The sequence below is a fragment of the Brachyhypopomus gauderio genome, chromosome 8 (assembly GCF_052324685.1).
Source record: "Brachyhypopomus gauderio isolate BG-103 chromosome 8, BGAUD_0.2, whole genome shotgun sequence".
Classification (NCBI taxonomy): domain Eukaryota; kingdom Metazoa; phylum Chordata; class Actinopteri; order Gymnotiformes; family Hypopomidae; genus Brachyhypopomus; species Brachyhypopomus gauderio.
In genome coordinates, this window is record NC_135218.1 from 26,828,358 (window position 1) to 26,842,986 (window position 14,629).

Genomic DNA, 14,629 nt, shown 5'->3' on the forward strand with positions numbered 1-14,629 from the left:
AGGCCAGTGGACTGCGGGGTGAGCCGTCTGAAACCTGGAGTTGTGCCTGCTGTACTGTACACGTTCCTACAGTTGGACAAAGAACAGTGGTATAGTCTTTGGAGGGAGCGTAGTGACTAACATCAAACGCTTAATTTGTTTTTGTGCAGTTTCGCCATGTGTGTTTGACTTGGTGGATTACTCCCAGATCTCATTTTGGCAGAGGAATACATCTGCGTGATTCCCATGCACTAAGGCCATTCTCTCTGCAGCCTTATTTTTAATGGAGCTGAACAAGTAGTCCAAGCAGTGCTGTGTGCAGTGCTGTGTGCAGTGCTGTGCCGCACCACGCTGCCCTTTGAGGTGTGTAGCAAGGCGGCGTCTTGACAACTTTCTCTGATTTGGTGATTTTAAATGGCTGATTTGCGGTTCTATAATTGCAGATAAAGCATTTGAAGTAGAAACTGTGGGCTTTAGAGGACGTTTCCACTTGTGTTTGATCAGAACATACCGTGGTGCCGTTGCCCTGACAGTATGGTTAGTTAGAGCAAAGGTCTGGTGTGACCCTCAACACCGCATGAGAGAACCTGATTGGTGGGAGGTGACCTGCCTCAGTATCACCTGCTTCAACACACCTGTCTGTACTGTATTATATATCTGTACTATATTGTAAAAATGTCCGCATGAGGGAATTTCGAATGCTGTTTGCCTTAATGCATCTTGCTGCATTACGTTTTCAGCAGGTAACGTACCACCCCACATGCACAAACTCCACAGGTGTTCTGAGCCCGACGTAGAGCATTGTTCTAGTTCGGTTGGCATTATCGTATTGTCCCAGTCTAGACAGGATGTGATGTATCCCTGTGACTTTTTTTTAAATGCGTTTTGGCTCCAATGGCAAGTGTGTCATTGTGAACGCCAGCTGAACCAGGACTATAAATGTATTACTTTCTGATTTGGTCCAGAACCAGGCATCCAAACTACAGATCTTGTAGTTTCCCAGAATTTCTAGTTTTAGTCCACAGTTAGGTGCCCTACGAGCATTTAGATCACTTCTGAATGTTGACTCCACATCACGTTTGAATGAGCATACTGGATACACTCTGCTGCACACGTGTCGCGTTTAAAGGGTGCAGCCTTCCCAGTCACCATGGATGGTGGGATAAGAAGTGAAAATATTGAGCACTGTGGACGATCCTGAGCACATTGCCATGATGTTTCTGCGTTTGCAGGTGGTTTGATCCAGACCTTCATCCGTTCTTTGGTTAGTTTCAGATATGCAAACTTCTTCCATATAACTGATGATGTAAGTTTGATGTCTGTGGGTTCCTCAGCTTTGGAAGATCTTGAGTTCACTGGTTCCAATTTTTTCCCTCCATGTTGGAGCTTTCTTCTGCTCTGTGCCTTGCGGTAGGCAATAAGCATGTAGTTTGACACACAACCCCACAACTGCATTCTAATTGGATCTTTGTCGCGTTCATAAGTGGAAGACACATGTCGTCATAAATTTGATCATGATTCCTTTTTCAGATGGTTTGATCATCTAGCACTACTCCAGAGATGGCGTGTGGGTAGAAGCACATTGTTGTAGCCACAGTTTGAGATGCAGTACTTTAATCTGTAGGACCGATCTAAGAAACTGAGTTCCTGCATTGCTGTGTCATGGATTTTGGTCTCACTAGCATTGGCTTGTGGTGGTTTAAGGTCCGTCACTAGCATTAGTTTGTGGTGGTTTGGGGTCCGTCACTAGTTGCAGTGTTGTCCGTAACGATATGTGGTAGTATAAAGAAACACCCCTCAAAAACAGGGGAAGGAACATTTACCTGACAAAAATTAATGTTGCATTGTGTGGAAAAGTGCTGAGATTTAGGCTAAAGTACTTGAAAATGCTTGAAATTGTAACGACTTGGTTTCACAACAAATATCAATCTGACTGAACAGTTTGTATTATGTTAACAAATATCTGTCTGACTGAACAGTTCTCTTGTATTACGTTAACAAATACGAGCCTCTTGTAATTCCAGGACGAAACATGAGAGAACGTGAAGACGTTAAGATTGGGCGTTTTGAAAATAAACAACCATTAAATAATGTGATGAAAAAGTGAATTATTTAGAATCATTACAAGTATATGTATAAATATTTAACTTAATTAGGTGCTTTAATTCCACCTTATAAAGGTTTATGAGCCCAGAAAACATGACTTGGTTCATTGTGCTGAAGCGCGGCACGCGCGAAGTTACAAAATTCAAGAGGTGCATGACCTTGCGAATCGCCAGCGCGATTACGTCATTTTCGGTGCGCGGACCCTCGCGACGTGTCTAGTTTAAACCAGGCTTTACTTTGCGTAGTGTGGGTGCTTGCGTAGCTTAGAGGGAGGGATCGTCGATCCTCTTTTTGACTTCGAGGCTCAAGATCGTGACACAATTTCGATCGATTTCGATTAAATATCGAAATCGTGACACCCCTAGTCGCTAGCATTGGTAGTTTGGGCTGGTGGTAGTTTGGGGTCAGTCACTAGCATTGGCTGGTGAGATGCAGTGATGGGTCTAATTTTCCACACTGCATTAGTCTAGAGTGCTTCTGGTGTATGGCAGATGTAAATCCATGTGATTTGTACAAACCACTCAGAGACTTATAAATAATTAATGAACATAAAATTGACTTCCGCAAGCATGCATTCAGGTTTTGTCTCATGGAGAAGCTCATTTTAGGTCATGAATGTATCGTCATTTTTGCTGTGAAGAGCCGCCCTGTACTTGAGGTTTTGTTATGGGAGAGATGTGAATGACCTCCCTGTTTCAGTTGACTCTTCATCGTTCATCATCGTCACATGTGGACTGTGATGGAGCTCTTGTAGCTCTGGGCGGGTGGAAGGAGCTGAGATCATCTCTGAGCTCCATGGAGGCGGGTATCTTCTCCTCTCAGTTCCTGTGGGCGTGTGACCCAGTGGAGAACTGCTGGGATGAGATGAAGATAGACCGGTTTGCTCCTCTTCCTCTGTGTCTCTCCCAGACCTACATGGGCTGTGTGGAGATGCTGCTGGCTATGCTAAAGACCTGCTCCTCTTTTGCTCTTTTATTCTTTCTTCTTCTCTTGTCTCTCTCCATCTTTTCTCTCTCCCCGTCTGTCTCTTCTCACCTCCCACATTTTATTTCCAGATTAAATATATATAAAAATAACATTTTTATTTCCAGAGACTGTGATGTGAGGGTGTGTTTGTGCGCGGCAGGTTCGGCCGGCTGTGGGTTTGTGCTGGAGAAGTCCTTCTGTAGGCTCTCTGGTTTGGTTTTATTCGTGTTTTTGACGGCCCTCCATCTCTGTTCTCTAATTTCGCAGCTGTGCCGCTGTGTTCTTGCCAACCCAGAATAACCCTGTGGGCTGAGCGTGGTGTCGGTAATGTGCGTTGCGTGTGGTCGGGCCGGAGGCGTCTCATAGGCTGCATGCCGGAGGCCCCGCCCCCAAGGGTGCACGCCGTCGCTCTGATTGCTTAGTAACAGCTCGAGTCGGCTGTAAACGATGCTTGTGCAGTAATGCCACACACGGTTCCAGTGAGTCTGAACCGAACTGAACTGGACTGATCTGAACTGATCTGGCTGTGAAGGGTTAAGATGAAATACACAGCTGTGGTGTGTAAGTGCTCTCAAATTTGCTTTGTAAGACTTGAGCTTGCCATTGAGTTTTCAATGGCTATGTGAACACAGTCTCTCTCTCTCTCTCTCTCTCTCACTCACTCACTCACTCACTCACTCACTCACTCACTCACTCACTCTCACACACACACACACACATCCATCAAATGCTTTGAGAGGTGTTTCAAGAGACGGTCACTGATGGTTTGCTGCTGGTTTTCTCTCGACTGCTGTTCAGTTTCACTGAGTTTCACCTGTGTTAGCGACTTCTGCAGGTGTTTGAGATGCTGGTGCACAGAGCACTGCTGTTAGTAACAGAGTCTCCCAGGCCTTAATTCTCTCTCTCTCTGTTTCCCAGGGGGCCGTTCAGTGTGGTGCGAAGATGCATCAACAGGGACACTGGACAGCAGTTTGCTGTGAAGATCGTGGATGTGGCCAGTTTCACCTCCAGCCCTGGACTCAGCACAGAAGGTGATGAAACGGACCTCACAGCACCTCACGCCATGCTTCACAGACCTCACTGTACCTCACTTTACAGACCTCACCACACAGACCTCACATCACCTCACATCACCTCACGCCATGCTTCACAGACCTCACTGAACCTCACCTTACAGACCTCACCATACAGACTTCACAGTACCTCACGGAATACACAGACCTCACATCACCTCACGCCATGCTTCACAGACCTCACTGAACCTCACCTTACAGACCTCACCATACAGACTTCACAGTACCTCACGGAATACACAGACCTCACAGCACCTCACGCCATGCTTCACAGACCTCACTGTACCTCACCTTACAGACCTCACCACACAGACCTCACATCACCTCACAGTACCTCACGCCATGCTTCACAGACCTCACTGAACCTCACCTTACAGACCTCACCATACAGACTTCACTGTACCTCACGCCATGCTTCACAGACCTCACTGTACCTCACCTTACAGACCTCACCATACAGACCTCACTGTACCTCACGCCATGCTTCACAGACCTCACTGAACCTCACCTTACAGACCTCACCATACAGACTTCACTGTACCTCACGCCATGCTTCACAGACCTCACTGAACCTCACCTTACAGACCTCACCATACAGACCTCACCATACAGACTTCACAGCACCTCACGCCAGGTCATGATGAGGGTGATAGTGTATGTGTCTATATATGGATGTGTGTCTGCGCATGTGTGCATGTGTGTCTGCGCGTGTGTGCATGTGTGTCTGCGCATGTGTGTCTGCGCGTGTGTGTCTGCGCGTGTGTGCATGTGTGTGTGTGTGAGCCTGTGTGCGTGTGTGTGTGAGCCTGTGTGCGTGTGTGTGTGAGCCTGTGTTTGTGCGCATGAGCCTGTGTTTGTGCGCGTGAGCCTGTGTGTGTGCGTGTGCGCCATGGTATCCTGGGCATTGTCCTGCTGGTTTGGCACTGTTGTGATCTCTGGCTGCAGCCCGCTGCCATCTGTGAGTGTGTGTCCAGCCTGCATGGCCACAGTCTCTGTGGGACAGGCGGAGGCGGGGCCGTGTGGACAGGCGGAGGCGGGGCCGTGTGGACAGGCCCATGGCCCACGATCACGGTGTTTAACAGCCACGCTCAGGCCACAGTTCAACACACTTCAGCACTGTGTATTCTCACAGAACAAATAGCCTGGTGACCAGTACTGTACTTTACTGCAAAGGGTCTGATTCTGAGCCCATACCTGCAGTGTGTGTGTGTGCGTGTGTCTTAGAGCGGGTCTTTCTCTCTGTCTCTGCAGGTCTGTAGGTGGGTCTTTGTGTCTGTTTATGAACCTGTGGGGGTGTAAGAAGGTGTGGTTGTGATTTTAATTTTTTTTGTGGGTGAGAATTTACCTGCCACAAGACCAGCTGTTCTATGCCTGTGTTTAGGGGTGTGTAGCTCTGGTGTGTGTGTGTGTGTGTGTGTGTGCGCGTGCGCGTGCATGTGAGCGTGCTCCCTCTCAAGCTAGGTGAACTTCAGGTTGCTCAGAGTGTTTAGGAGAGCCGAGGTCTCCCTGGCTGAGCAGATGCTGGGCAGAGGTTTGTCCTCACCACAGCACATGGCAGGGAGCTTGTGGCAGTCTCACGATGATCTCACTGTGGTGTGTGTGTGTGTGTGTGTGTGTGTGTGTGTGTGTGTGTGTGTGTGTGTGTGTGTGTAGGTGTCTGTATATATACCACCCTGCTGTGTATTTATCAATATAACCTGCAATTGTGTGTGCGTGTATGTATATTTATAGGTGTGAGTGCCAGCTTGCTGTGTGTTCATCGGTGTGTTTGCATGTTAATGTACACTATAAGTGTGTGTGTGTGTTTGCATGTTAATGTACACTATAAGTGTGTGTGTGTGTGTGTTAATGTACACTATAAGTGTGTGTGTGTGTGTGTGTGTGTTAATGTACACTATAAGTGTGTGTGTGTGTGTTTGCATGTTAATGTACACTATAAGTGTATGTGTGTGTGTTAATGTACACTATAATTGTGTGTGTGTGGGTGGTTGTGGCACACTTGTTCAGACAAAGATCCCATTACCAATTCACAGGAATGTCCACACCTCCCTACACCTCCCTACACCACCCTCCAGCAGTGCCCTACACCTCCCTACACCACCCTCCAGCAGTGACTTACACCCCTCTACACCACCCTCCAGCAGTGCCCTACACCTCCCTACACCACCCTCCAGCAGTGCCCTACACCTCCCTACACCACCCTCCAGCAGTGCCCTACACCACCCTCCAGCAGTGCCCTACACCTCCCTACACCACCCTCCAGCAGTGCCCTACACCTCCCTACACCACCCTCCAGCAGTGCCCTACACCTCCCTACACCACCCTCCAGCAGTGCCCTACACCTCCCTACACCACCCTCCAGCAGTGCCCTACACCTCCCTACACCACCCTCCAGCAGTGACTTACACCCCTCTACACCACCCTCCAGCAGTGCCCTACACCTCCCTACACCACCCTCCAGCAGTGCCCTACACCTCCCTACACCACCCTCCAGCAGTGCCCTACACCTCCCTACACCACCCTCCAGGGGAAGAAGGGGAGGAGAGGAGGAGAGGTGGAAGAGGAGAAGGAGAGGGGGAAGAGGAGAGGGGGAAGAGGAGAGGGGGAAGAGGAGAGGGGGAAGAGGAGAGGGGGAAGAGGAGAGGGGGAAGAGGAGGAGGAGAGGGGGAAGAGGAGGAGGAGAGGGGGAAGAGGAGGAGGTGAGGAGGAGGAGGGGAGGGGGAAGAGGAGGAGGGGAGGGGGAAGAGGAGGAGGGGAGGGGGAAGAGGAGGAGGAGAGGGGGAAGAGGAGAAGGAGAGGTGGAAGAGGAGGAGGGGAGGTGGAAGAGGAGGAGGGGAGGAGGAGGAGGAGAGGGGGAAGAGGAAGAGGAGGAGGGGAAGAGGAGGAGGAGAGGGGGAAGAGGAGGAGGGGAGGAGGAGAGGGGGAAGAGGAGGAGGGGAGGAGGAGAGGGGGAAGAGGAGGAGGGGAGGAGGAAGAGGAGGAGGGGAGGGGGAGGAGGAGGAGAGGGGGAGGAGGAAGAGGAGGAGGAGGGGAGGAGGGGAGGGGGGGCCGAGGGACCTAGACTGACACAGACAGGGAGTGAGAATGTGGCGACAGCCTGACGTGTCTCCAGACCCCAGAGAGGAGCAGTGACTGGGCGTGGACTCAAATCAGCAAGATGAAGGGACTCTGTTGGGTTTAATGTGTCCACCTCTCCTCAGAGTTGACAAAACCTGCGTTGGTGGTGTTGTATGTTGGTTATATTTTTAAAAACCCGTTTCTGAAGATGGCAGTGTAACGTTTTACAGTAGCATGATGTCTCTGATCTTTCTGTGGGGGTTACACCCCTTTCCTGCTGTCTAGTCTGAAGTGCAGCAGAGTGCGTATGGGTGAGAAATGCTTTGCTGCTCCCTCTAGTGGCCGTTTGGGGTATAACACAGTGACGTCAGCCTGTCTGGCTGGAACACAATGGAGCAGCATGAATGTGATGAAGGATGTGCCGTCTGTAGGTGTGCGAATCTGAAGCCCACTCAGCACAACCTGCTCTCACGCACGACGGGACGGCGCGTGCCCCGCAGCTCGTAAACAACCCAGCGGCCCTCGTGACGATGGAAGAACTCTGCGTGTGGAAGCCACAAAGTGATGAGCTTGATCATTAAAAACGCTCGACGCTGATGATAATGGCGCCTTTGTCTCCTTCTCCCCGTAGATCTGAAGCGAGAGGCCAGTATCTGTCACATGCTGAAACACCCTCACATCGTGGAACTCCTGGAGACCTACAGCTCAGATGGGATGCTCTACATGGTGTTTGAGTTGTGAGTGTCGTTGGGGGAGGGAGGAGGGGAAGTGTGTGTGTGTGTGAGAGAGTGTGAGAGAGTGTGAGAGAGTGTGAGAGAGTGTGAGAGAGTGTGAGAGAGTGTGAGAGAGTGTGAGAGAGTGTGTGAGTGTGTGTGAGTGTGTGTGAGTGTGTGTGAGTGTGTGAGAGTGTGTGAGAGTGTGAGAGAGTGTGTGAGTGTGTGTGTGAGTGACTCCCTCTCTCCCGTGTGTGCAGTATGGATGGAGCAGACCTCTGTTTCGAGATCGTGAAGCGTGCGGACGCCGGGTTCGTCTACAGCGAAGCTGTGGCCAGGTGAAGGATCCCGTGGCCACACCTGACCCTACCACACCTCACCGAGGCCAGACACACTGCAGGGGGCTTCGCGAAGTTCACGCTCACACTAAATCAGATCTGTTGCCACCACACAAACTATTTCACCACGCTGCTCGGATGCTCCAGGGTGCAGCTGTGGATGAACGGGTATCTGCTCACGTCTCATTCTCAGTCTTGGAGTGGTTTCACACTGCAGGCTTTCAGTCCCAGGACCCGGGAGTTCTGGTTAAAGTGAATGTGGTTCTTGAGCTCTAGAGAACAGATCCGCGCTCCTGCTTCTGAACATTCATAGTCATTTCATTTTGTCATGTGACAAAAATGCTTATAGAAATGCTATGTGTTCAGTATTTGCATGTAAGAAAAACTATTTAAAAGCAGCAAACAGATGAATATAGTGGCTTATATTTTGCAAACTTTGACGCAGTTCGGATGGCACTCTCTTTTGGGAAAGCAAACCAGTGATAGTGGGCCAGTCCCCCCACATGTCCAGACCCGGTTCTGGGTGTGAACTCGTATGAGGGACTCGTGTGAAAACAGCAGACACTCGGCTGGGGTTTATCTTTCTCTTTCATTTCTGATCACCTACAGCGGTTCAGCGAGACTCGCCCAGTCAGCCAGTGAGATAAGGACATTTCTGTCTCACTGCGCTGTCCCACAAAAAACAGATTAAAACAAACTCGACATTCTTTATTTATTAATCAAAGTCCACATCTCTGCAAGCTAACATCTGAGTTTATATAGTTGGTTAAAGCCCAATACAGCGTATATAAACCATACAGTATTAAATACACTACATGGTGTGTATATAAACCATACAGTATTGAATACACTACATGGTGTGAATATAAACCATATAGCATTGAAAACACTGCATGGTGTGTATATAAACCATACAGTATTAAATACACTACATGGTGTGTATATAAACCATATAGCATTGAAAACACTGCATGGTGTGTGTATATAAACCATATAGCATTGAAAACACTGCATGGTGTGTGTGTATATAGGCCATTTGTCAGGTGTTCTCTGCTGCGGTGTGCAAGTCTGCAGGTTTGTATGAGGCGAGGTTCGTATGAAGGTTCCTCTAAACCAGTCTGGGCTCAGGTATAGAACAGTAAAGGCCTTTAACAGTAACTCACAGTAGGGTAGCTAGCCCAGCCCAGCTGGTCACCTGACAGGAAGCTAGCTAGCGTTTTAGCTAACCATGCGTATGCAGAGACCGGGTGTTTTTAAGTAGGAAAAAAACGATAAAGCAACAAATGGAGGTATGTGTGTGATATCTGTGATGCAGGGGGAGCCGTTTGTTAAACGATGGTTTGGGATGTAATGGTTTCTGTGCAGCGTGCGTTTGTCCTTTGGAGTGACGAATTGTCGTTTTGTCTTTCCGTCTCTTTGCCAGCCACTACATGAGGCAGATATTGGAGGCGCTGCGTTATTGTCATGACAACAACGTCATTCACCGGGATGTCAAGGTAAGAACTTGTGTGTGAATCTGTGTTGCGTAAGAGTGAATCACCCCAGTGCCCCGAGATCCTCATTTGGGCTTTAAAAGTGCCGTTTGGGTTTCAGGATATTCAGGTTCAGCTAAAGCTGCGCGTTTGACTAACTGATCTGAGTAGCTTCGAGACACAGAACACTCAAGGACAGATCAGGAACCTCTGGAGAAACCTCTGGTGTTTAAATGGCCCTTAATGGGTTTGACCGTTTATATGTGACTATTAGTTTTGGTGTTAATTTGCACAGCCAGATTCCTGACTTGCACATATTCTTGGTGGTTCTTGGTTTGTGGAGCGGCTGACTGCACGGTTCCTTCTGCAAACGTGACCATTACCGCCGTTTAGTTTTTTGTTCAAAGGTGATTGCACAACCCACATCCTTTTAGATTTTCAGACCGCACGTTCGTGTGTGCAAATGCACAAATTATTACGTGTTGCACAGGACGTATGTATGTGTACGTTAAGTCTGCTATCTCTGTGAACTTTGCATGCAAATGGAGGTCCCTGTCATGCATATACTCTATGGTGTGTGGGTGCCATGTGCAGAGACCATGTGTTCAGAAACACAAACACAGTCCCCTTGAGTAGTCCAGCAGGGTGAATCGGGCTGTGAATAGATGGCCATCTGAATAAAGTGACTTTCTGCTGGAGTCCTTCCTCAGGGACTAGACAGAGGCAGATGGGCTCTGGGGGGCCCTCACACACTGCACACACACCGCCTCACACACTGCGCACACACACACCATTTCACAAACTCTGATCGAACGCTTTAATCTGACACAAACACGAACTCATCGGGGACGTGTGTGTGTTTACCAGCGTGTGTTGCGCACCAGTCTGATTGTTCTATGGATTGGTGTGAGTGTTTTCAGGTCTATGTGAATGTTAAGATGTCGTGCGTGTGTGTAGGGGTGGGGGAGTAATTATTGTTATTTTAATGAGCATTTCAGTGGTTTTCTTTTCATTTCATAACTTCAATTTCATAAAATTTTAGTGTTTTTTATTATTATTTATTTATTACTTTTTACAATATATTTAGTAAGTGCATACTTATAAAGCAATAAAAATGGAAACTTAATACTCTTTAAAAAAGATAATGTCTTCTGGTTACTTTGAATATTTGTAAATATTCAGATAGTAAATATTTTAATCGCTAAGTTTTCCACAGAAACCTCATTGAGCTGATGGTCTAGACATTCTGTAGCCAGCGATGCTGGAACTGTATTTTACTTTCATTTTAGCGCTGGTATAAAATGAGGAAACCTGTGTTGCAACAGATCGCCTGACTGCCCTCAGCTTGGTGCGGTTTGGTCTCCGTGTTTCTCAGGAGACGTGTTGCTGTCTGCAGGTAGAGGGACTTGGTCTCGTCACCGTGCCAACGTCTGTCCACCCATCCTGCTGTTGCGAGAGTCCGTGCTGCTATTGGGACTTTCATCCTGTTCCAGTTGTCTGGAAATGGTTGTTTTCCTGCTGCATTTGCGATGCTAAAAGTGATTTTGCTCATGGGTCCTGTCACTGCCAGAAGCCCATTAGAGGTCATGCATGTAGTGAAGAAGCTTTCACCAAAAAGGACAGGAAAAAATAGGTCGTGTTTTTTAGGAAATGCTGGAATTGTCCTTAAAGGTGTTGTGAAGATGGAAAACCATTGTAATTGACTGCAGTGGACCTCAGATCAGATGTAAATTTGACTACAAATACATTTTTTTCCCATTTTTGTTTTTGGAGTTGCAGTATAACAACCCCACAAACACCCTGCTAATCCTATTACAACTGCAGTCCTATTCTTAGAACGCACTGTACTTGTATTCTTATTACTGCTACAGTCCTGTTCTTAGAACACACTGTGGTTGTATTCCTGCTACAGTCCTGTTCTTAGAACACACTGTGGTTGTATTCCTGCTACAGTCCTGTTCTTAGAACACACTGTGGTTGTATTCCTGCTACAGTCCTGTTCTTGGAACACACTGTGGTTGTTGATGTTTGTTGAGTTTTTAGATCTGTATCTTTCTTGCTACACTGGTTTTATTGATTTCAGTGAGCAGCCATCGCTGAGGCTAACTTCCTTCCTCAGACAGCTCTGGAAAAAAAATAAAATGTCAGAACAGCCACCCGTCCTACCCATGGAAACTACAGCCACCCAGCATTTCACACCTGGACCAGTGAGTCAGGCGGTTTGTTCTGTTGCCATGGTGAACCCTGGTTTCACACAGGCCAGCCCTCGGAGGGCAGGACGCCGCCTCAAGGCTGAACTTTGGGTGGAGAGTTGAGGGTGGAGATGATCCCCGCACTCCCGCGGGGCGTGGCCAAGGCGTAGGTGGAGGCTTGCGAGCCGGTGGTCCTGTGGAACTCTGTGGTGGAGCTGCCGGTGGTGGCGGTGCCGTCTGGGCCGGGGCAGAACATGCGTGAGGCGGTACCGACCGCCGCTTTACGCACGGAGCCCGACAGCAGGAAGTACATTACCGGGTCCAGACAGCTGTTGAGGGCGGAGAAGATGAGCGCGATCTCGTTGGTGCGGTCGGCGAAGCGTCGGTCAGCGCACGGCACGTCGTACAGCTGCGAGCGCACGTACACGCCCCTGAAGCTGTGGTAGGGCACGAAACACACGGTGAACAGCAACAACACCACAAAGGACTTCCTGGCGGTGCGGGCGTAGCGCATGGCGTTGGGCAGGTCGGGCCTGTCGCGGGAAGCCTTGAGCAGGCGACAGGCGATCCGGCCGTACGACACGAGCAGAACCCCGAACACCAGCCAGAAGACGCCCACCAGGAAGAGGTTGAAGTAGGCTTTGCCCCGGGCGCCCGTGCGCTGCTTGTACTGGAAACACTTCCCGGGTTCCTCGTTGCCCTCAGCCGTGGCGATCATGGGCACCACCGCCGAGACGGAGAGGGCCCACAGCGCTCCGCAGGACACCACGCTCCACCTGCTGCCTCTGAACCAGCGCCGACCACATCTCCCACGCTCACCCGGCCCCCCCTGGACCTTCAGGTAGCGGTCCAGACTGATGAGGCCCAGCAGGGTGATGCTGATGTACATGTTCATGTAGAACAGGTTCCCCACGATCTTACACATGCGGGACCCCAGGGGCCAGCGGTTGCCCAGAGAGTGATACACCACGCGGAAGGGCAGACAGAACACCAGCACCAGGTCGGCCAGCGCCACGTTGATGAGGAAGACCCGTACGGAGTTGCGACGTGCGTGGAGGAAGAGGAAGACCCAGAGAGCCAGCAGGTTCCCCACCAGGCCGAAGAGGAAGAGGAGAGAGTACAGGACGGCAAACGGGATGCGCAGGAACTCGTCCTCTGGAGAGCAGGACAGGTTGAAGCCCAGGGTGGTGGACAGGAGATCAGAGGTGTTTGGCCTGGCTGTGCTGTGGTCCAAGATGCTCATCGTGTACGTGTGTGGCCACCTTGGAGAAACCGGGCTCCTCACTGTAGATGATGGCTTCAGCCTTGTCGGAAGAGTAAAGAAAAAAAAAAAAGAAAAGAAAGACATTTACGGAAAGTTTGCAGTGAGAAAGCAGAAGAAACTCTTTGGCTCAGATGCAGAACGTCTCCTCCAAGCAGCAGAGCAGCGGACCATAAACTATGGTCAGGCAATATTCCCAGATTACATACACACCACACACACACTTCCCCAGCATGTTCAAACGCTTCATCTATCCCAACCATTACAGCCTGATTTTCCCCCCATTCCACATGTATATTTTGGATCTTTTCAGCTTTGTTAAACGATTCATAGATTCTTTCGTTGGGAAGGATTCTGGGAAAAGAGCATCATTTGCAGCTTGGCTTTATTAAGTCCATGTGTTGAGCGACTAGTTCTTATTCCTTTATGAAGGACCTTGTGCAGCATGAAGAAAGAACACATGAACTTCCAGTGAGTTCGCAACAGTGACGAGCGTCTGAAGTTTTGTCCTGTGTGTGTATCCTCTCTCAGTTCCTCTTGCGCGTTGGCATTATATGAAGTAAACCCACACACACACTCACGCCAGCGTTCACGCGCCACGTACCTGTCTGTCCTGCCCTGAGCTTCAGTGTGAACGCAGACCTTCTGTCTTCTCAGCGGTGGTTCAGCTCGTTACAGATCCTCGTCCACGTCGCCCTCTTGGTCAGCTCCTTCAGCATGGCTTGCCCCCCCTCTCGCCTTTTCTCCTCTCCGTCTCCCGTTTCGTTTGCCCCCCTCTCGCCTTTTCTCCTCTCCGTCTCCCGTTTCGTTTGCCCCCCTCTCGCCTTTTCTCCTCTTGTCTCCTATTTTTCTCGTCTCACTCGCCTGTGCCCCCCTCTTCTTTTTCACTTTTGCCTTTGATCGTTTCTGTCTCCCGTTTCTCGTGCCGTCTCAACTTTGCTCGTCTCCTGTGCAGTATGAGAAGTGCTGCTGCTCACACACTCACTGAAGAAGGGAAATATGCAGACGATGACAAACCCGCACACACACACACCCCCACATACCCCACATGCGTGCACACACACACAAGCACTGACCACATGCAGGCTCGTCGAGAAGTGTGAAGACAAACGTGCTGAATGTAGCTGTATAATACGAACACTCTGGTTTTGCTTCCATTCATATATTTCATCCTTTATTAAAAGTAGAAATACTGTGTATTGTAGTAAAACTACTAGCATGTCTGTCTGGGTCAGGTTAGTAATATATCGGTTTGGTTCTTATTCCATGCTTTGACAAGGTAAAGCATCATAAATATATAATGGATCTCCTGGATTGTGGAGAACTTTTCTGGTCTGTATTACTAAAACAAAAAGATGGTGTTGGTGAATTTGCTCCTCAGGACTGCAGAAAAGGTCACCAAGTGATTTATGACTGTGTTTAGTGACGTATGCACTCATAATTGGGTTGTACACTGACATACTGTGTGTGGT

General features: G+C 49.2%; 2 protein-coding genes across 10 annotated transcripts in view; one reads left to right on the forward strand and one right to left on the reverse strand.

The window, feature by feature from the left end:
• Positions 1–14,629, forward strand: part of caskb (calcium/calmodulin-dependent serine protein kinase b) — a 51,605-nt gene that overhangs the window by 11,978 nt on the left and 24,998 nt on the right. For all 9 annotated transcript variants that reach the window (XM_077015946.1, XM_077015948.1, XM_077015950.1 and 6 more), the window contains exons 2-5: positions 3,970–4,082; positions 7,813–7,918; positions 8,155–8,232; positions 9,656–9,728. In XM_077015946.1, coding sequence (XP_076872061.1) covers positions 3,970–4,082; positions 7,813–7,918; positions 8,155–8,232; positions 9,656–9,728 — 370 coding nt within the window. The remainder of the gene's footprint in view (positions 1–3,969; positions 4,083–7,812; positions 7,919–8,154; positions 8,233–9,655; positions 9,729–14,629) is intronic.
• Positions 10,742–14,132, reverse strand: gpr34a (G protein-coupled receptor 34a). Its single transcript, XM_077015961.1, has 2 exons — positions 13,762–14,132; positions 10,742–13,200 (listed from the first exon to the last, which is right to left on the reverse strand). Exon 2 carries the CDS (start codon positions 13,137–13,139, stop codon positions 11,991–11,993), a length of 1,149 nt encoding a protein of 382 aa, XP_076872076.1. The 5' UTR covers positions 13,140–13,200; positions 13,762–14,132; the 3' UTR covers positions 10,742–11,990.